The sequence below is a fragment of the Phacochoerus africanus genome, chromosome 2 (genome assembly GCF_016906955.1).
Source record: "Phacochoerus africanus isolate WHEZ1 chromosome 2, ROS_Pafr_v1, whole genome shotgun sequence".
Classification (NCBI taxonomy): domain Eukaryota; kingdom Metazoa; phylum Chordata; class Mammalia; order Artiodactyla; family Suidae; genus Phacochoerus; species Phacochoerus africanus.
The window spans coordinates 203500846-203523447 of NC_062545.1; the positions used below are offsets into that span (position 1 = coordinate 203500846).

Here is a 22602-nt window from a genome sequence, read left to right on the forward strand (position 1 = left end):
CTTCAGTTTAAATGAACGTATTGCATCTTCTAAGCAGTTTCAGTCTTTTACACACAGTCTTCTCACCCTTCTCTCTTATCCTATTAATCTATGGCCATTCCACCTTGTTTCCCCTGCAGCTCTTCGCTCCCTCTTAAGGTTAAGGTCATTGACTCAACTTGATTCCTTTTCTCATTCTATGCCCTCTTCTGATTGGATCATTTCTGTTCCCATGCTTTACAATTCAGGGAATTGCTTGGAAGTCGCCAGCCCCAGTACCCAATGGACATTGGCAGTTACATGCCTACCAGTCAATGTAGAGAATAACTTCTACTTTTGCTTTTAAAGCCTTACATAGCTTGGTTCACCTTCTGCTGACAGAATTTCATTTTTCTCCCTTCTTTTCCTTATAGCATTAAACCAACCTGATGTTAAATTCTAACATTAGTTAGTATTGGTTATAAACATAACTTGGTATTTAATTTTCAATTAACTGATTATTGTTTTCAGGTTACTTTCCCTACACAAGTCAAAGATGCTAGAAAGCAGAATTAGATTTCTTATGTTCATCTCTCTATCCTGGGGCTATCATACAAGCTGTCTTTGAGGAAGTATATATTCTCTTCTAACTTGAATGTCATAATGATGGGGAAATGAATTGCATGAAGGATTATATAATCAGGTTGCACATTCAGGGTTTGTATTTCTTTTTTAAAAAAATAAACAAAAACAAGATGTTTCCTACAGTAAAATTGTAATAAACAAAGATAACAGACCAAATACGAAGGTGGTTTATAAAGTACACATAATATTAAATGCACAAAAAATAATTTAAATCTTAGAGATAAATAAATATTAAAATAGATAAATAAATAGAGCAGTCAGGGCCATCCATAGGGTACCAGTGAGTATAGAGTAGAACAGGATTTTGCTTAATAATCCTAAAAAAACTTTGAAAATTGAGTCAATTCATGGCAGGATGACAACAGAAGTGAGGGGCTGTGACCTGGCAGCACAGGAGGAAGTGTGGGCTTGTTAGTCAGTGAGAAGCATTTCCGAGATGAACCAGATGTCTGTCACTCCTTCTTCCTGAGTCTGTCTTGCAGGTTTGTGGAGGAAGAGAAGGCTCTCATGACTTCTGCCCTGACGATCTCCCAGGCACAGGGGCTGTAGCTCTTCTCTTGCAGATAGAGGGTGAGTCTGTGGAAGTATTTCCTCACAGCCAGGATGGAGTCCTCCTCCAGCAGGGGGGTCCCTTCCAGCCCCACCTCCTGCATGACACAGGCTTCCAGGTCCCTGAGCTGCTGATCCAGTCCAGTGCAGAGCTGGTGCAGGAGGCTCTCATCCCAGGCAGCAGCCGAGCCCTCTGTGCTGAAGAGCTGGAAGGTCTGCTGGAGCATCTCATGCACCAGAGCCATGGCTTGAGCCTTCTGGACCTGGTTGCCCCCCAAGGCCTCTTGGGGGAATCCAAAGTCCCTTCTGTGGTCCAGGCAGGAGAAGGGAGAGATTCTCCTCATTTGTGCCAGGAGCCTCAGGGCCCTGGTGTGAGCCAGGCTGTGGGTCTGAGGCAGGTCGCAGCCCAGAGAGCAGATGGCATTGCAGCTGAGCAGCACCAGGGCCGTGAGGAGAGTTGAGGATGGGGCCATTGGGGACCTTGCAGATGCTTCTGTCCTGGCTGAGGTGGGTGACTCTGTGACCCTGCTCTCTAGGATGTCTGAAGACCTTCCCTCAGGCCTGTGTCTTAAATGGGAGCAAATTGTTTTCCATTTTCTGAATGTTCCCTCTTACTTTCTAGTTCTGTTTCTGCTTTTCACCTTGCACTCTCCAAATGGGTTAGGGCAACATTTCTCAGCCATTTCTTTTTCACTATTGCCTTCCCTTCCTCTCTCTACAGAGCCTTTTTAGATTTTTTTCCTAACTATGACCCCATGAAATTTTGTAAACACAGGTATACTGTGTATCTATTTATATAATCCATGAATATCTCTATTTTATCCATAGAAAAAGAAAGTACAAAGCTTACTCTTTACATTCAGTTCACAGTTGTGAATGACAAAAAGTTTTAAGCTATAAATGAAATGTAAAAGTTATTGAATTTAATTTACCTTTATAACTAAGTCTTGCAACCTAAGTTGGCAGAGTGACTTTTAGTATAATATAGAGACTTACATAAATAAAAATCTATTAAATTACATACTCAGGTAGTATTTTTGTAGATAGATTTATAATAGTACCAACATATAGATATTGCCCTGCACTGACCTGTCCTTTGAAACCATCCCATGCTATTCCCATACTTACTCACTATCCTGTTGGCTAGAAAAAACCTGAAGGAACTACAGAAAAATTTGAAGTCATACATAGAATATGTCAAAGCCACATAATAGCAGGTTCCCATGTCATTGAATCATGTTTGGAGCAGAGCCAATTAGATGATTCATCTAATCAGGAGTGCCTGCACTGTATTCTAATACAAAGGAAACAAATTTCTCTTAGGATCAGATTGCTGACAGATTGGTATTTACTTATTGCAGCAGCTGGTATTAAGTCAGCTGACCAAAGTGTGCAACAACAGACTATCCTAAAAACCTTTCCGTTAAAAATAAACTTCCCAGGAGTTCCCGTCGTGGCGCAGTGGTTAACGAATCCGACTAGGAACCACGAGGTTGCGGGTTCGGTCCCTGCGCTTGCTCAGTGGGTTAGCGATCCGGCGTTGCCGTGAGCTGTGGTGTAGGTTGCAGACGCGGCTCGGATCCCGCGTTGCTGTGGCTCTGGCGTAGGCCGGTGGCTACAGCTCCGATTGGACCCCTAGCCTGGGAACCTCCATATGCCGCGGGAGCGGCCCAAGAAATAGCAAAAAGACAAAAAATAAATAAATAAATAAATAAAAATAAACTTCCCACATAGGAACAGCAAATGGCCCCCAATAATTTCATCAAATTTAAGAAATTACTCTATAAAAACATTTATTCAATGAAATAATCATAGTCTCTCTAAACATATTTTTGATAGTTCATGATTTTCATTTCAAATATTTTTCAGCATGTGTGGAAATGTGAGGTAAGATTGCTTTGGGGGTCAAATCAAACAATAATGTTACTGATTAAGATGTGTCACAAGTGTGACTTTTTTCTCTCTTGAGTCTTCGTTGACGATTGTTGCATAAGGGAAAGGCACACTTCAGTTTCTACTCTGACAACCTTCCAGACACAGGAACTATATTCCTTCTTTTTGAGATAGCGATGGATTCTTTGGAAATACTTCCGGACAACACTTCCCAAATAGGGACGAGCTGGATTGTCCTCTTTCAACTGCTCTAGTTGTTACAGGCCATGATCAAGGCGAGAGAGTAGTTGATCGAGGAGGGTGTCGTTCCAAGCAGCACGGCTGTTCTCTGTGTTGAAGAGGTTGATGATCTGCTGGAGCATCAGAGGGTGGAAACAGGTGCCTTGAGATGTCTGTGTTCTGGTGGTTTTCCCTCCTTTCCAAGGAAATTGGAAGTCAGTTCTGTCCTTTAGGCATGCCTGAGAGGAGATCCCTTTTATCTGTCTTAAAAGCATGAAGATTTCCCTGTTCTCTAACCTATGGATCCCAGACAAATTCTGGCCAAGAGTGCCAGCAGCAATGGAGGAGAGTATCACTCCTGCCAGGAGCAACTGGATGTGGGCCATTGAGAATTTCAGCCGATTCATTAGAGGGCCGCCAGGGGGCGCGCGGGCACTGCTAAACTGTGAGCAAGAACATTCCTTCCCCGAACCCAGGGCAGCGTGCTTCTCTAGGCGGCCGCAAGAGGGCGCAGTATGTCCTTATATGGGGTTTGTTTTGGAAACACCGACTTCTAGAGTTTGTATTTGCAGCCGGTCAGGCAGCGGGAGAACAAAAGCTGATCATCTTCACGGAGCAAGTTTGTGCTGCTTTAATGCGCAAAAAACCTTCCTTTCTGAGTCCCTGACTGCTGAAGAGCGAGGCTAGTCCCGGCCTCACCAGCGACATTATTGTCTGGTAGGGATCTCGAAACCTTGCATTTTCTGGGCTTCCGGCTGAGTTTTCTGCGTTATTTTCGCACAGAAACTTTAGCGAGGCCGTTTTTACAGAAGAATCTGTTTTCTGAGGGGTGCGAGTCTCAGAACAAGAGCGACTTGTAGCTGATTGTAGTGATTCGGGCTCGGTTTTGGCGCGATGCTGGGAGAGCTCAGAGAAAGGGGGACTCTGCGGAGATAGGAGGGTTTGGGGGGACGCCTTGAGGGTGAGTTGGGTCCTCTCCACAGCGGTGCTAAGGATGGAGAAGCTGTGTCACTTGATTCTCTGACTTTCCTGGAGTCTGAAGGCTACAGTGTTAAAGTGGAGGAGAAAGTATTGAAGAACTGAAAAACAGAAATGTTTAAAAACTCGTAGCATTTTACTTTTTATATTTAATTAAATTTATTTCTAATTTAATTTATATCTGCAATTTAAATTAAATACTTTTACATTATTTTTACATTTTAATATTTTTGAAATATAAAATATTAAACTTAGAATATTAAAATATATTTGAATACTAAAACGGCATTCATTATATCAAACTTTATTTAAACTTTACTCTTTTTTTGGCCAGGCCTGTGGTATGGGGAAGTTCCCAGGCCAGGGCCAGCGATTGAATCCCTGCCACAGCAGTGACCCCAGCCACTACTGTAACAATGCTGGATCCTTAAGCAGCTGTGCCACGTCGGAACTCCAAATCTTTACTTATTTTAAACTAAAACCATCATTTAATATTATTTTAACTTCCAGTCTTTAATGGAAGCATTAAATTATTATTAATATTTTCAAGATTACTTTTTTCTACTTGTTATTAATTGAGAGAATTTCCATGTTTGACAAGTTCTCCTGGCTCTGCGACAGTGTTTTTTTGTTCGTTTGTTTGTTTTTTGTCTTTTTTGTTGTTGTTGTTGCTATTTCTTGGGCCGCTCCCGCAGCATATGGAGGTTCCCAGGCTAGGGGTCCAATCGGAGCTGTAGCCACCAGCCTACGCCAGAGCCACAGCAACGTGGGATCCGAGCCGCGTCTGCAACCTACACCACAGCTCACGGCAACGCCGGATCGTTAACCCACTAAGCAAGGGCAGGGACCGAACCCGCAACCTCGTGGTTCCTAGTCGGATTCGTTAACCACTGCGCCACGACGGGAACTCCTCTGCGACAGTTTTTAATATTTAAGCCAGGTTACTGAAACACTATTTCCAGGACTCCATCTTCACTATATTGTTTGAAGAAGGAGTTCATTTCCTGTACAATCTTTTGGGACATTTATAAGATCTGACCGTTTTAAAACTTTTTTTGATAAGAATTTTATAGATGGAGTTTGCCCAAATGTCATTGACAACTTAAAGCTTCCTTTGAAACACTCTCAGGGAGTTGTAAGTGCAGGGCCAGTATTGTCTTTATTTAAAATTTTGATATTTTGTTCATCATGTTTAGGTTTTAGAACTTTCTTTTTTTTTTAATATTGCATTAAAATATTCCTTATCTTGATTACATAGATTTGGGGCCTCTTTATAATCCATGTTTGTGCAAAGTATTTGCTTACTTTACCCTAGTATTCCATTTGAATTAGTGTGGTGATCTTCCACAACTGAAAATATAGTAATGTCCTCTATCTCACCACTCTCACCCCAATTTGTATTTTTTACCCATGTCCAGGTCTGTACAACTTTTTAAAAAATCTTTGTGTTAATATCACCAGAGGTGGTCTGAGACTAACTAAGGATGAGGGAAGGACTATTCATCTCGTTTCTATGATTCACAGAACAACCATATTTTTTCAGACAACTTTCCAAAGTGTTGGTTCTCTGCAAAACCCTTCAAGTGCTGTAGAATTTCTCTCCAAAATGCCGCAGGCGCTGCTGTAAGGGTGGAAGCTTGTGCTCTGCTCCCTCACAGTCCTATAGGCAATGCCTCTCCTAGACTTTGCATTTGGGGCCTCTCTATAGAAGTAAGGGAGCTGCAGTCATAGCTTCTCTGGGTTGGGCTGAGTGTGAACTCTGCCATGTGTTATATTAATATAAAAGCTGCTGTCATTCACTGCGTTGAGATTCTCAGCCTGTACTTTGCAACTTTAATTTTATTTCAGCTTTACAAATCCCTGAGTGACCACTAGTTCAGTTGTTTCAGTTTTTTAGAAAGGAAATGAAAATCTGATGTCAATTGAGGTCAGAGGCCACAGATTTGTTGAGAGTGGAGCTTTCTGCTTCTCCCAGTCCCTCCTCTTCATCAGTGCTGAGTACTGGCCCTCATCTGTACTGAGCATGTGCTGCTTCCTTCCTCCTAATCCTGCCTCTGATGTCTGTCTTCCCTGCTCCCTGAAGGGCAGTCCCCATCCCTGCCTTACTTCCCTGGAATCCACACTGCCAAACACATTGTCATGTATGTGTGCAGTCAACACATTTTGGTGACAGAAAGAAGAGAATGGTTTGAATTAACCCTCCCCGCTTTGGGGGGTGGGGGGTGGGGAAGAACAGCTGCCTTAAAAGTGGAAAGTTCCCAGGCCAGGAGTCAAATCAGAGCTGCATCTGCCAGCCTACAAGACAGGCAGAGCAACTGAGGATCTGAGCAGCATCTGCAGCCTACACCACAGCTCACAGCAATGCTGGATCCTTAACCCTCTGAGTGAGGCCAGGGATCCAACCCACATCCTCAGGAATAGTAGTCTGGTTTGTTTCCACTGAGCCATAATGGGAATTCCTGAATTAACCCTTGATGTTAACGGTTGTGCCACAATTGTCCATAGACTATATCCAGATATATGATCTATGTTGCCTGAAAGTCATGTGGAAGAATTTAAATGTAATGTCTTAGCCACTTAAAAAGCACATAGAGACAGACCAGGCTTGTTGTATTTTGATGTATTACGAAGTGTGGCAATGGAGTAAAATCTCAGATATGTAAGTATTTTTATTAGAATTAAAGAAGACATTGATTGAGACTCAGATTTTTATTTCAACCTTGGGTCTCATTTATATGAACACGTCCTACTGGATTGATCCTCTGTCAAGTTCCATGAGTGTGTTTAATTTCCAGCGTAATAAACAAATGAAGCATTGGAGTTATCAGGTTATTTGGAAGAGCTTGAGAAAAACATGGAAACAACATTGAGGTAAGTAGAGAAATGACAATCCTGACCTATTTAAGACTCTCCTTTGCAGGCAGGTGTTCAGAGCAGCTGAAGAATGTCTCCTATGGTCAGACATCTGCATCAGCAAGCTCACTGGGGACCTGCCAGGCTCTTCACTGGTGACACAGAGGATGATGGTCTCCAGCCCCGTCTGCAGACTTAGCTGTGACCTGGCCCAGATCCATGGCCTGCCAAAGAAGGAGACTGTCCCAGTTCTGCACCTAATGGGGAGAGTCCTCCCTGTTTTCCTGCCTGAAGGACAGGAATGCTTTGGGGTTCCCAAGAAGCTGAACCCAAAAACCTCATGCCACCTCTTTCTCCATGAGATGATCCAGCCGAGCTTCAGCTTATTCCACACAGACAGTTAAAATTCCTCACTGGGCTTGATCAACAGGAGGAGGATCTGGAGACCAGTTTGGTGTAGGAGCCTGGGGAAGAAAAGACCTTCCTGGAAAGGAAGACTCCAACCTGACTTTGAAGAAGTCCTTTTGAAGGACCAGGCTACACCTGAAAAGAAAGTACATAGCTGCTATGTGTGGGACTTCGTCAGACTGGAAGTTAAGATGTGAAAGTAGGCTGTGCTTTCCCTGTAGCATCAACCTCAGAGAAAACCCAGAAGTGGGCAAGGAGACTTGAAGCCAGTCATCCACAATAGAGTTTTACCTATTTATAGGTGCCACAAGTTCAGTGTTTCCTCAGTTCAAAGCCTTTTCTGCTTCAGTTGTAAATGCACTGAGTTATCTCAGCACATTGATTTTAGTTGTAATTGGAAATAATACTTTTGAATCCAGAGAAACTATATTTTTAAATTTGTAATAATTAGAATTTATCTATTATGATTGCTGCATTTACAAAATTCGTACTTATGATTTGGTCAGTTTTTCTTTGGGGGTGTACAAGGTATATTTTAACTGTTAGCTTTTACTTATAAACTTTAAAGAATCAAAAGTGTTGGGGCGTTCCCACTGTGACACAGTAAAGAATCAAAGTGTCCTTAAACCTTAAATCTGACTTAAAAAAGGAATATAATTAGTTTTATTTATTTCATTGATTCTTAACATATTTTGATGCTACAGTAGTTTACTTGTGTTTGTGAATATAATGGTAAATAAAACAAAGATACTGCTTCCTCTGAAGATTTTCTGTTGGAGAGGATGGGGCTTAAAATGTCATAAGGAGAGAACTCTTGTTGGGCCGGGAAGGAGAAACATAAGGCACTGGGACAGGTTATCGCAGCAGAAGCTCTTCCCTTTTTTTAATTTTTACATTTATTTGTATTTTTTAAAATACAGTAGAGTGTGGTTGACCTACAGTGGAGTACAGATTTAGGTGTACAACAAGGTGAATCAGTTATATATGTACATATATCCATTCTTCCTCATATTCTTTTCTCATGTGGGTAATTACAGAACATCGAGTAGATTTCCCTGTGCTATACAGTACGTCCTATAGTTATTGGAGCTGTTCCTTTAACTTGTACGTTCTTGAAAAAACATGTCTGATGGTTGTTGATTCAGTTTCAGCAGTTGCATGATGAAGAAACTGTGCAAAATACATTTTAGAATCATGGAATTTAAACTTCAGCAAATAGGTAGTGAGTATGCCTTCTATTTGTTGCCACTGTGCTGGGTGCCAGATACAATGTACAGAGCAGACACCTTGGTATTGTCACAGAGCTTCCAGTCCGGTGGGGATGTGGGTTGGTGAGCATTCAACTAAAGGCCTGTTGATACTGTGACAGGGAAAGTGCAGGACACTGGGAGCATGTGGGATCCCACGGATCAGAGAAAGCTTCTGGAAGAAGCAGCTGGTGAGCTGGCATCTCAAGGGTCTGCAGGGTTAGCCAGGTAATTGCATGATGGCCAGTGGTGGACATGTTGTGTGGAGATCGTGTAGGGTAGCAGGCAGATAAGGGGTTTGGAGAGGAACAAGTGTTTTGAGATGTGGCTCTGGGTAAAGTCATGCATATGGAAGTTGTAATCTCAGAGATGACATTTGGAACCATTTGGGAGATTGAGACTCTGTGCAGAGAGGATGAAGTGTGATGCCTAGTGTGGAATTTTGAGAAAAACCAAAGGTCCCCGAGATGAGAGGGAGGAGTCAGCAAAAGAAGGAGAAGAGGAGGAGCAGAAAATCGGGGTATGATGGTGACATGGAAACCAGCTGAAGGTCCAACTTTAAAATGGTCAATGTGGGAACAAGTGTTTGATGCTTCTAAAATGTCAGCTGGGGCTGCCTGGCAGTGAAATGTGGCCTCAGTAAGATGTAGTTTGTTACACACCTTGGCTGAGCAGTTTCAAGAAAACAGAGAGATGGGCACCAGATTATAGCAATTGGAGAAATGAGCTTTATATCAAGAAATAAGGACTCATATTGCAGAGACGTTCTAGAAGTTTGGATCTGAACAGAGTAAGAGCATACATACGGGTAGTTGTAAGAAATGGTCATATTCCAGATGTAGAAGATGGAAAATAAGTGCATTTAATGTTGATCAAAACTAGCCTGTCCAAAGGAAGATGTGGATACAGCGGAGAGAGGAGCTGACTGATAAAGCATAAGCTTCTCTCTGAAGCCTTTTCTACTTTGTAGCAAGGGAATCTCTCCCCAAAGCTACATCTTCTGAAACTGACCCTCCATGAGGATTTGCACGCTGGAACAGCCATGGTGAGTCTTGGGATTTGCAAGGGAGAATTTCTTTTATAAAATGATATAAAGGTCTGAATGAGAGAATGGAGGTGGGAATGGGGATTGGCCAAATGTCCATCTCTCTTTTTAGGCATATCAGTTCTATGCAAGCATATGTATCAGTGTTGACCATGTTTAAAAAACTGCTTAATGAAATATTTAAGTAATTTGAACTTTTAAAAAATATTACAAATGGATTATCTTCTGATTTATTTATTTATTTATTTATTTATTTATTTATTTATTATTCTACTGTACAGCATGGTGTCCCAGTTACACTTACATGTATACATTCTTTTTTCTCACATTATCAGGCTCCATCATAAGTGACTAGAAGAGTTCCCAGTGCTAAACAGCAGGATCCTATTGCTAATCCATCCCAAAGGCCACCTTCTGCATCTGTTTACCCCAAGCTCCCAGTCCCTCCCAATCCCTCCCCTTTCCCCTTGGCAACCACAAATCTATTCTGCAAGTCCATGATTTTCTTTTCTGTGGAAAGGTTCCTTTGTGCCACATATTAGATTCCAGATATAAGTGATATCATATGGTATTTGTCTTTCTCACTTACTTCACTCAGGATGAGAGTCTCTGGTTCCATCCATGTTGCTGCAAATGGCATAATTTTGTTCTTTTTTATGCCTGTGTAGTATTCCATCATGTATATATATACCACATCTTCCTAATCCAATCATTTGTCAATGGACATTTGGGTTGTTTCCATGTCTTGGCTATTGTGAATAGTGCTGCAATGAACATGCGGGTGCATGTGTCTTTTTAAGGAGAGTTTTGTCCGGATATATGCCCAAGAGTAGGATTGCTGGGTCGTATGATAGTTCTATGTGTAGATTTCTAAGGTACCTCCATACTGTTCTCCATAGTGGTTGTACCAGCTTACATTCCTGCCAACAGTGCAGGATAGTTCCCTTTTCTCCATCACCCCCTCCAGCATTTGTTATTTGTGGACTTATTAATGATGGCCATTCTGACTGGTGTGAGGTGGTGTCTCATGGTAGTTTTGATTTGCATTTCTCTAATAATCAGTGATGTTGAGCATTGTTTCAAGTGCTTGTTGGCCATCTGTACATCTTCCTTGGAAAAATGTCTATTCAGGTCTTTTGCCCATTTTTCAATTGGGTTGTTGGCTTTTTTGTTGTTGAGTTGTATTAAGTTGTTTGCATATTTTAGAGATTAGGCCCTTGTCATTTGCATCATTTGAAAGTATTTTCTCCCATTCTGTAAGTTGCCTTTTTGTTTTCTTTTTGGTTTCCTCTGCTGTGCAAAAGCTTGTCAGTTTGAGTAGGTCCCATTGGTTTATTTTTGCTTTTATTTCTGTTGCATTGGGAGACTGACCTAAGAAAACATTTGTAAGGTTGATGTCAGAGAATGTTTTGCCTATGTTCTCTTCCAGGAGTTTGATGGTGTCTTGTCTTATATTTAAGCCTTTCAGGCATTTTGAGTTTATTTTTGTACATGATGTGAGGGTGTGTTCTAGTTTCACTGATTTGCATGTAGCTGTCCAGGTTTACCAGCAATACTTGCTGAAAAGACTGTCTTTTTCCCATTTTATGCTCTTGTCTCCTTTGTCAAAGATTAATTGACCATAGGTGTCTGGGTTTATTTCTGGGTTCTCTGTTCCATTCCATTGGTCTGTATGTTTGTACCACACTGTCTTGATTACTGTGGCTCTGTAATATTACCTGAAGTCTGGGAGAGTTCTGCCTCCTGCTTGGTTTTTGTTCTTCAGAATTGCTGAATAATTAAAATACAATTTTTGACTTAGGAAAAATGGAGTTTTCCTAGTCATGTCAGCAAGAAATTTTGCCTGAAGTTTCCATCATGGTGCAGTGGTTAACGAATCCAACTAGGAACCGTGAGGCTGCAGGTTTGATCCCTGGCCTTGCTCAGTGGGTTAAGGATCTGGCGTTGCCATGAGCTGTGGTATAGGTTGCAGATGCGGCTTGGATCCCATGTTGTTGTGGCTCTGGTGTTGGTGTGGCTACAGCTTTGATTAGACCCCTAACCTGGGAACCTCCATATGCCATGGGAAGCAGCCCTAGAAAAGGCAAAAAGATTTAAAAAAAAAAGAAAAGAAAAAGAAAAAAAACAAAAATTTGCCTAATTTTTTACTAGAATTTAATATTAGCACAATGAAATAATAAACTCAGACAACAAGTTGAAAGATACTTTTTCTTTGATACCTTTCACAAGCACATATTGATTAAATCTTCATATGGCTAAATATTTCTAGTAATTTTAAACAGATACGGAAATATAATGTGCTAATAAACTGGTCTTTAGATCAAAATATTGCAAAGTATAAAATAAATATTGTTGAATGTTTAATAAGTCTGGATTTATTAACAAATCCTTTTTTATGAGCCCCATCACAGAAATATTACTCACACCTACCTTTATATAAAGTATATGTAGATTTACTTAGAAACCAGGCAAAATGACCTCCTGCCTTAAGGAATTTGTCCCTGAGCAGATTAAAATGAATAAAAACATACCTTCATTCTAGCCTCTTTGAGGATAGTTAAGAACATAAAATGAAAATAATTTAGAACTTAGAATTGTTGAAGATCTTTATTAAGTTCAAAACTCAGGAATTAAAAAAAAATATTTTGACTATCAAAATACTGAACTTCACTGCCTCTCACTGGTACATGCTTATAAATGGAAGAAATGTATTTGTCACAGTTCTGAGGGCTGGAAGCTTGAGATCTGGTGGCATCATGGTTGAGTTCTGGTGAGAGCCAGCTTTCTCTTTGTATCCTGAAATGCTGGAGAGCAGAGAGAGGAAGCAAGCTGTCTTGTGAGCCTCATGAAGGCACTAATCCCATCCCTGAGAGCTCCACCCTCATAAACTCACCAAATCCCAGTGACCTCCCAAACACTCCACCTCCTAATCCATCACATTGGGGGTAGGGTTTCCATATATGGATTTGGGGCACACACACTACATCCATAACATGGTGATAGGATCCCAAGGTCTTGTGTTTATGGCAAGAGGTCATTAGAATATATTTCATTCTTGACATTTATTTGAGGCAAAAAAACACATTGATTGATGCTGGCTTCATTTTCTTAATGGCACATTAAACCTGAATTGATTACTAATGAAATGTTACAATTCTACTGGGAGCAAGATCACCAAGCATCTACCAGATAAATTCTAGTCTTAATCTAAAATGAGAGTGATAGCAAGTATAAATTCCTTTGACTTTTCTAAGGGACTCATTTAATACACCTCAACCAATCTAATAAGTAAATGGCAAATCTAGGTTTCAAAATCTAGTAAGTCTGATTCCACAGTCCGCCTCCCTGTCCACCACATCAGATGCCTGTGCCAAATACATGTGTTGAACAATCAAATATTTCTGGAAAACCCTATACTTCTAACATGGTTATTGTTTGTGTTTACATATCTCACTGTTACAAATTTTCTATATTTTCATTATCATCTATCTCCTGGTTTGTTAACCAAATATCAATGTATTCTTATTATTGTATATCATAAGAAATATAAAATTATCAACTGGCAATTATTTCTGAGAGGCTTAGATATGAGCAACAAAATTAATACTCCCGATAATTATAAAATAACCATATTTAATTATCCCAGATGGTTCATATAGATTGCTCAATTAATTTTCCCTACAAAGTTATATGATTCATAATAAAGAAGACCCTTGAGAGTTATAGCCCCTGTATCAAAGAGTGATTGAATCACAAACATTTTAGCGAGTCCTCTGTAGAAAAGAGCAAGCTGATGGATTTTGTGGATTCGAGGTAACAAATACTTATGCTACCAAATTACATGAATATGGGAAATGATTGGAAAAATATAAAATGACATATACTAAGGGGTGAAATGTGTGGGACGGAGCAGATCATCCCCATTGCCATCAGCAGACAGATCCGTTCACCTGGCGATCTGAGAAACTTGGCTCCCCTTCCCTTCAGCAATGCACGCGAAGCTCTCGTCACTGCGCCCAGCAGCCGAAAGGGGGCGCACGAACTCGCCGTTGCGGGCTGGCGGGCCGCTCACCCAGCAGGGCAGGCCTCATGGTACCCCTCCAGGCAACTCTGGCTCAGCGTCCACGGGGTGAACCCGGGCGTCGCTGTCAGCAGGAGCCCTGGCCCGGGCAAGGCACTGCCGTGGCCCAGGGAGTGTGTGGGACCGCGTGAGCAGTGAGTAAACTTTCTCCAGCCTGACTCCCCTGGGGAGCTCAGTTGCAGCTTTCACAGAGCCTTTCAATTTTCTGCACCTGCCCCTGAGTTCATCCTTCCCTTTCTGGTGGAAGATTTTAGCCAGGCCAGTTTACACCAGTGCCCATTTATGCAGGGATTGACAGCTCACAATCAGAACATGTTGTAATATGTTTTCAGGTTAAGGATTATTTCTGGGAAGAAAGTCAAATTCAGGGAAAAGGGAAAGGCATTTAAAATCTGGACACCAATCTACTAGATATTGGGACCCTCCGGGGGAAAGCTTAGGAACATCTCTGGAACTTAAGCCCAGGTGGAAAGGAAAAGTACATTCATATATATACCTTTTCCGTTTTGGGGGGGAACGCCTTGGGGGTGAGTTGGAGCGTGGCTACCACCAGGGCCAAGGACAGGGAAGCTGTGCCCCTAGCTGCTCTGACTTTATGGTGTCTTTCAAGGCTACAACATTAAAGTGGAGCAGAAAGAACTGAAGAACTGGAAAGTAGGAATGTTTAAAAACTCACGGCATTTTTACATATTAAAATTAATTTTAATCTAATTTTTATATATTTTACATTAAATATTTTAAACTTTTTAATAATGTAAAACAACAATTTTTTTTAATAAATTAAAGCTCTCCAGTGGCCGCAGGAGGGCGTAGAATGTCTTTTTATCGAGTTAACGCTGACTTCTGAGTTTGCAGTTTCAGCGCCTCTGGCAGAGTGAGAGAACATCATATAGCAATTTTGTGGTGATTGAATAGTGCACGGAGCAGGGGAAGCCTTCTTTTTCACGGTGCTGAATGCTGAGGAGGGAGCCTCTCGGCGGCCTCCTCAGCGACATATTTTCCTGGTAGGGAGAATGGAACCTTGCGTTTTCTGAGCTTTCCTTTGTGTTTTGTGCGTTATTTTCACCCAGAAACTGGACCTTTTTAGTAAAGATTTCGTTTTCTGAAGGGTGTGAGGCTTGGAATCAGAGCTAGTTGTAGCCAGTTTCACAGATCCACGCTTGTTCCTGACGAGTTGCTAGAACAGCTCAGAGAAAGGGGGAAGCGGGGGCGACAGGAGGACTGGGCCCTGATGGGGAACCCCTGGGGGTGAGTAGGGGAGCAGCCATGGTTGAGGCCAGAGGATGGGGAAGCTGTGCCCCTAGATGTTGCTCTGTGACTTCCCTGGCGTCATCAAAGGCTACGACACGAAAGTGGAGGAGAAAATACTGAAGAACTAAAAAGTAAGAATGTTTAAAAACTCAACAGCATTTTATTTTTTATATATTAAAATGTAATTTCTTTTAAAGTTAATTCGTATTTATTTTAAATTAAGGATTTTAAAATTTTTTTGTATTTTAAAAATAGTTTTATGGCAAGTTCCCTGGTGGCCTAGTGGTTAAGGATCCAGCATTGTCACTGCTGAGGTTCAGGGTTCCCTTCTGTGGTACTAGTTCAATCCCTGGCCTGGGAACATGCTGGGGCAGGGCCAAAAATAATAATAAAATCATTTTCTGAAAATAATTTAAATATTAACGAAGTGACACAATATTTTATCAGACGTTATTTAAACTTTACTTTCTGTGTACTAAAAACATTATGTAATGTAATTTAGTGTAATGTAATTCCTGGCTTTTTTTAATTTTTTTTTTTTTTTGGTCTTTTTAGAGCCACACCTTCAGCATATGGAGGTTCCCAGACTAGGGGTCTAATCGGAGCTGTTGCTGCTGGTCTACACCACAGTCACAGCAACGCCAGATCTGAGCCTCATCTGCGACCTACATCACAGCTCATGGCAAGGCCAGATCCTTAACCCACTGAGTGAGGCCAGTAATCGAACCCGTAAACTCATGGTTCCTAGTTGGATTTGTTTCCATTGCACCACGACAGACCAGAACTCCTAATTCCTGGCTTTAATGGAATCAAACTCATTACTATTTTCCAAATTATTTCTTTCTTTGTTTTTAATTGAGAGAATTATGTTTAATAATTTCTCCTGACTCTGTGATGGTATTAAATAACTTACTAAACTCAGGTTACTGAAATACCTTTCACAGGACCCACCTTGACTAGACTGTTAGAAAGAAGAGTTTGTGTTTTGTACAAGCGGTTGAGGACATTTACCAAGTCTGATCTTTTCATTTTATTTGGTAAGAAATGTCATAGAATAAATGTAGTCTGCCCAAATTTCATAGCAACTTGAAGTGCCCCTTTGTAAGATTCTCAGAGACTTGCAAGGGCACAGTCAGTTATTTAGAATTTTGATATTTTGTTCATCATGTATGTTTTTGAATTTTCATTTTTAAATACTGCATTAAAATATTATTTGTCAGCATTACATAGATATGGTGCCTCTTATTTGTTTTAAGCAGAGGTCTTCTATGAAGCATTCAGCTGTGTTTACACTCAGGTTTTTCATGGGAGAATTTTATTAACTTATTCAGAATGTCATCTCATCTGGATAAGATGCACAAAGATTCAAAATTTGTTTGCATTTGATGCTTTCACTTTCTGCATATTGTAAGTTTAAACTTAATATATCATTTTCTACTTAGTAAATAACCTAGGTGCCAGTGCACTGATTGAGTTTTATTTTGATGCCCTCCAGATATCCAGAGGTATTTTTAATGTAGTGTTTGATATAGCCATGAAAATATTTCATCTGCTAGAAGAATTTAAAAATTTTGTATTTATATTTTGTACAATAATAAAAGATATTATTCTATTTTAATTCTCAGAGGTAGAATTTTTCCATTGAAAAATCACAAGCTGATCAAGGCACACATGCGGCATGGTCTTTTGGGTAGATATGAAACGATGGCTTTTACACCTTTGTGTATACCTGTCACAGTAAAAGCTGTCATAGCTAGGCTTGATATGTCCATGATGCTTTATATAATCTATTCAAGAATGATCTCATACAGAGAATGTCACAGGAGATGGTGTATTGAATGGAATATAGAATTCTCATTTTCCCTGTTTTAAAGCTGATCAAACCACCCTATAGGAAAAAGAAAACAATCGCCCTAAATCATGCAGGCTGTTGAGAAAAGACTAAGGAGGTGCCCAGTTAAATTTACTGGTCACCTGAGAAGCCAAAATTAACCAAACAAGAGAAAATGCAGCCAGACTGTAGTTTGCAAACAGTTTTCCTGGCACAACTCTTTTAAACTTATTACATTTATCATTTTTATTAACAATCCTGAAGGTCAGTAATACCCCTAACATTGTGCAGGATACTGGGAGGGAGTAAGAAGTATAGAAATCTCCCTGCTCTGGGAAGTCAATTAATCACAGACATTTAAGTTGTAAGAACCTCAGTTATAAGGCCCTGGGTGAGTACATGTGGGGAAGGGTGGAATGAGAGGTCAAACGTAAAGGGCAAGACCTTGTCCTTGAAAAGTGCAGGATCATAGGAAATTATTAGAATAATAAAAGTGAAAATGTCTTAAATGAGATATATAAGCCTTGGTAGGACTGGCGGGGAGGGGGTTCAATTTTAATTAATTAAGCCTCTCTGATTACTGTAAGGTTATTAACCCCATGTTCACATCTCAGACAAACCTCAGTCCATGGTGATGAATAAACGATGTTCTGGGATTAGATGAGATGCTTTCACATATTTCAAAAGGTAAATATCAGGGTTTTGGCTTATATCCACATTTTGACATTTCATTTGTTATGTTTGATTTGTAAAGTTTTTGAGGAGCATCCATATGAGTATCTTGATAGGCAAAGGCAACAGAGGAACGCAGGCTGGATTTAAGGGTAAAATTTATGTAGATAACCTGAAAATGCATGTAGAAGAAAGAGTTTTCACAGGGCCTCCCACTCTTTCTTAAGGTGATTTTCACCGTGTTGCTTTTAGAATAAACAGGCAAATTCTTCAGGGAAGGATCTTTTGTTTTCAGGTTTTCTGGAAGTATAGCTGATTTACAGTGTGTGATAATTTCTGCTGTACAGCCAAGTGATTTAGTTATACGTGTACACATATCCATTCTTTTTCAGATTCTTTTCTTACGTAGGATATCAGGAAATACTGGGTAGAGTGCCCTGTGCTATAGACCAGGTTACCACTGACTATCCATTCCATATACAGTAGTGGGCACATGCCACTACCAAACCCCAATCCCTTCCTCCCTGCCCCCATCTGTCCCCTTTGGTAACTATAAGTTTGTTTTTGAAGTCTGTTTGTTTGTGTCTGTCTAACTTCACTTAGCATGATAGTTTTTAGGCCTATCCATGTTGCTGCAGAAACCATTATTTCATTCCTTTTTATGGCTGAGTAATATTTGTGTATATGTGTCACATCTTCTTTCTCCATGCCTTGTTGATGGACATTTAGGTTGCTTCTATATCTTGGCTATTGTATAGAGTGCTGCAATGAATATTGGGGTACATGGTATCTTTTCGATTCATGGTTCTCTCTGGGTAGAAGCCCAGGCTTGGGATTGCTGGATCATGTGGTTACGCTATTTTTAGTTTTTTTGAGCAATCTCCATACTGTTTTCATAGTGGTTGCACCAATTTAAATTCCGACCAATAGTCTAAGAAGGTTCCCTTTTCTCCACACCCTCTCCAGCATTTACTGTTTGTAGACTTTTGATGATGGCCATTCTGGCTGGAGTAAGGTGGTACCTTGTAGTAATTTTGATTTGCATTTCTCAATAATTAGTGATGTTGAACATCTTTTCATGTGTTTTCTGGCCATCTGCATGTCTTCTTTGGAGAATTGCCTGTTTAGATCTTCTGCACATTTTTTTGATGGGATTTCTTTTCTTTTTTTTTTTTTTTGGTATTGAGTGGCAGGAGGTTTTTATATATTTTGAAGATTAACCCCTTTTCATTCAATTCATTTGCAAATATTTTGTCCCATTCTGTGTGTTGTCTTTTTGTTTTATTGAGGGTTTCCTTTGCTGTGCAAAAACTTTTAAGTTTAATTAGGTCCCATTTGTTTATTTTTGTTTTTATTGTCATTACTCTAGGGGTCTTCTCTAGGTGTATCTGAGAAGATATTATTGTGGTTTATGTCAGAGAATGTTTGGCCTATGTTTCCTATAAGAGCTTCATGGTATTCTGTCTTATGTTTAGGTGTTTAACCCATTTTGTGTTTACTTTGTTTATGGTATAAGGGAATGATGTATTTTCATTCTTTTACATGTAAGCTGTCCAGTTTTCCTAGCATCACTTTTTTTTTTTTTAGGAAAAATTTTCTTTTATTTAATTTAGTAAGTGAGAATTACATACATCCTAACCCACATCTCCAGGTACATTTTAATATAAAGACCTCCACATTTTTCATATAAATATCATTCCAGTCCTAATAAATTAGTCTTTGTAGATGACAATTCCTTCTAAAAACATACCTGACTTTTAATGTCTAAATTTGCACACGGAAGAAGAGCAGCAATGATTCATCATTATTATTTTTTTAAAACTGCAAGTATCTAGTTTAGCCCTCAATCTGAGAGCATTCTTTTTTCTTTTATTTTTATTACTCAAATGAATTTATCACATCTGTAGTTGTATAATGATCATCACAATCCAATTTCACAGGATTTCCATCCCATAACCCAAGCATATCCCCCCTCCCCCAAACTTTTCACTGACATGTGGAATCTGAAAAAAGGACAGACTGAAATCCTAGCATCACTTATTGAAGGGACTGTATTTTCTCCATTATATTTTCTTGCCTCATTTGTCATAGATTAGTTGACTGTAGGTGCAGGGATTTAATCCTGGGCTTTCTATCCTGTTCCACTGATATGTATTTCTGTTTTTATGCCAGCACCATACTGTTTGATGACTGTTGCTTTGTAGTATAGTCTGAAGTCAGGGATCCTGATTCCTCCAGCTCCATTTTTCTTTCTTAGGATGGCTTTGGCTATTCTGGGTCTGTTGTGCTTCCAAACAAACTTTAAAATATTTTGTTCTAGTTCTGTGAAAAATGCCATTGGTACTTTGATAGGGATTGCATTGAATCTGTAGATTGCCTGGGGTAGTATAGTCATTTTGACAATATTGATTAATCCAAGAGCATGGTGTATCTCTCCATCTGTTTGTGTCATCTTTGATTTCGTTCATTGGCATGTTATAGTTTTCAGAGTATGGGATTATATCTCTTTAGGTAAATTTATTCCTAGTTATTTTTTTATTTTTTGCTTTTTGATGTGATGGTAAATGGAATTGTTTCCCTGATTTCTCCTTCTGACCTTTAATTATTAGTATATAGAAATGCAATCAATTTCTGTGTATTAATTTTATATCCTGCAAATTTACCAAATTCATTGATGAGCTCTAACTGTTTTCTGGTAACATCTTTAGGATTTTCCAGGTGTAGTATCATGTCATCTGCAAACAGTGATAAATTTACTCTTCCTTTCCAATTTGAATTCCTTTTACTTCTTTTTCTTCTCTGATTGCTGTGGCTAGGACTCCCAAAACTGTGTTGAATAGTAGTGGCGAGAGTGGACATCCTTGACTTATTCCTGATCTTAGTGGGAATTTTTTCAGCTTCTCACCATTGAGAATGATGCTAGCTATGGGTTTGTCATATATGGCTTTTATTATGTTGAGTTAGGTTTCCTCTATGCCCACTTTCTGAAGGGTTTTTCTCAGAATTGGGTGTTGGATTTTGTCAAAGGCTTTTTCCGCATCTATTGAGAGGATCATATGCTTTTTATTCTTTGGTTTGTTAATGTGGTGTATCACACACATTGATTTGAGGATATTAAAAAATCCTTGCATCCCTGGGGTAAGTCCCACTTCATCATCTGTATGATCCTTTAATGTATTGCTGGATTCACTTTTAAAGTATTTTGTTGAGGATTTTTGCATCTATTTTCATCATTGATATAGGCTTGTAATTTTCTTTGTGTGTATGTGTGTGGTATATTTGGTTTTGGTATCAGGGTCATGGTGGCTTTGTAGAATGAGGTTGGGAATGTTCCTTCCTCTGCAATGTTTTGGAATAGTTTCAGAAGGATAGGTGTTAACTCTTCTCTAAATTTTTTATAGAATTCAATTGTGAAACTGTCTGTTCTCGGACTTTTCTTTGTTGGAATTTTTTAAATCACAGTTTCAATTTCAGTACTTGTGATTGGTCTGTTCATCTTTTCTATTTCATTTTGTCTTAGTCTTGGAAGATTGTATTTTTCTAAGAATTTGTCCATTTCTTCTAAGTTTTCCATTTTATCAACATATAATTGCTTGTAGTAGTCTATTATGATCCTTTGTATTTCTGAAGTGTCTGTTGTAACTTCTCCTTTTTCATTTCTAATTGTATTGATTTGAATTCTCTCTCTTTTTTTCTTGATGAGTCTGGCTAAGGGTTTATCAATTTTGTTGATGTCTTCAAAGAACCAGTTTTAGTTTCCTTGATCTTTTTATGGTTTTCTTCTATTCTGTTTTGTTGATATCTGTTCCAATCTTTATGATTTCTTTCCTTCTGCTAACTTTGGGTTTTGTCTGTTCTTCTCTCTCTAGTTGCTTTAGGTGTAAAGTTAGGTTGTTTATTTGAGATTTTCTTGTTTCCTGAGATAAACTTGTATTGGTATAACCTTCCCCCTTAGAACCTCTTTTGCTGCAGTCCATGGCTTTTGGATTTTAGTGTCTTTGTTGTCATTTGCTTGTAAATGTTCAGTTTCCTCTTTAATTTCTCCTGTGGTCCATTGGTTGTTTAGTCTCTATGTGTTTGGGATTTTTGCATTTGTTTTCTTGTTGTTGCTTTGTAGTCTTATAGCATTGTGGTCAGAAAAGAGGCTTGATATGATTTCAATTTTCTTAAATTTACTGAGGCCTGATTTGTGGCCCCAAATGTGACCTATCCTTGAGAATGTTCCATGTGCACTTGAGAAGAATGTGTATTCTGCTGCTTTGGGGTGGGATATTATGTAAATATCTATTAAGTCCATCTGGTCTAAAGAGTCATTTAAGGCCTGTATTTACTTGTTGATTTTCTGTCTGATGATCTGCCCATTGCTGTAAGTCCCCTGCTGTCATTGTATTATTGTCCATTTCTCCTTTTAAGGTTGTTAGCCATTGCCTTATACATTGAGGTGATCCTATGTTGGGTTCATATATTTACAATTGTTATATCTTTTTCTTGGCTTTATCTTTGATTATTATGTAATATCCTTCTTTTTCTCTTAGAATATTATTTATTTTAAGGTCTATTTTGTCTGATATGAGTATTGCTACTCCAGCTTTCTTTTGATTTCCATTTGCATGGAATATTTTTTTTTCATTTTCTCACTTTCAATTTATATGTCTCCCTAGAACTGAAGTGGGTCTCTTAAAGACAGCATATATGTGGAAGTTGTTTTTGAATCCATTCAGCTGGTCTGTGTCTTTTGGTTGGGGTATTTAGTCCATTTACATTTTTCAGGGAGCCGAGAAGATACAAAGAGCCAAGGAAGGGAGCTTGCCTGAACGGTGCAATTCCAAGGGCATGCTCCTAATCAGAAAAAGGGGCCTGCCTGAATGGTACAATTCCGAGGGCAAGCTCCTAATCAGAAAAAGGGGCCTTTCTGAACAGTGCAATTCCAAGGGCAGATTCTTAAACAAGAAGACGTCTGCCTGTATGGCAC

The 22602-nt window shown here is 39.5% G+C and overlaps 2 protein-coding genes across 2 annotated transcripts; both read right to left on the reverse strand.

Moving 5' to 3' along the window:
* Window positions 1–1055: 1055 nt before the first annotated feature.
* On the reverse strand, window positions 1056–1635 carry LOC125119953 (interferon alpha-1-like). Its single transcript, XM_047767562.1, has one exon. The coding sequence runs from the start codon at window positions 1623–1625 to the stop codon at window positions 1056–1058; it is 570 nt and encodes a 189-aa protein (XP_047623518.1). The 5' UTR covers window positions 1626–1635.
* A 1338-nt stretch (window positions 1636–2973) lies between these two features.
* LOC125119954 (interferon tau-11-like) lies at window positions 2974–3650 on the reverse strand. Its single transcript, XM_047767563.1, is given in 1 exon segment — window positions 2974–3650. A coding segment is annotated over 1 exon segment (558 nt). The 3' UTR covers window positions 2974–3092.
* Window positions 3651–22602: the final 18952 nt, after the last annotated feature.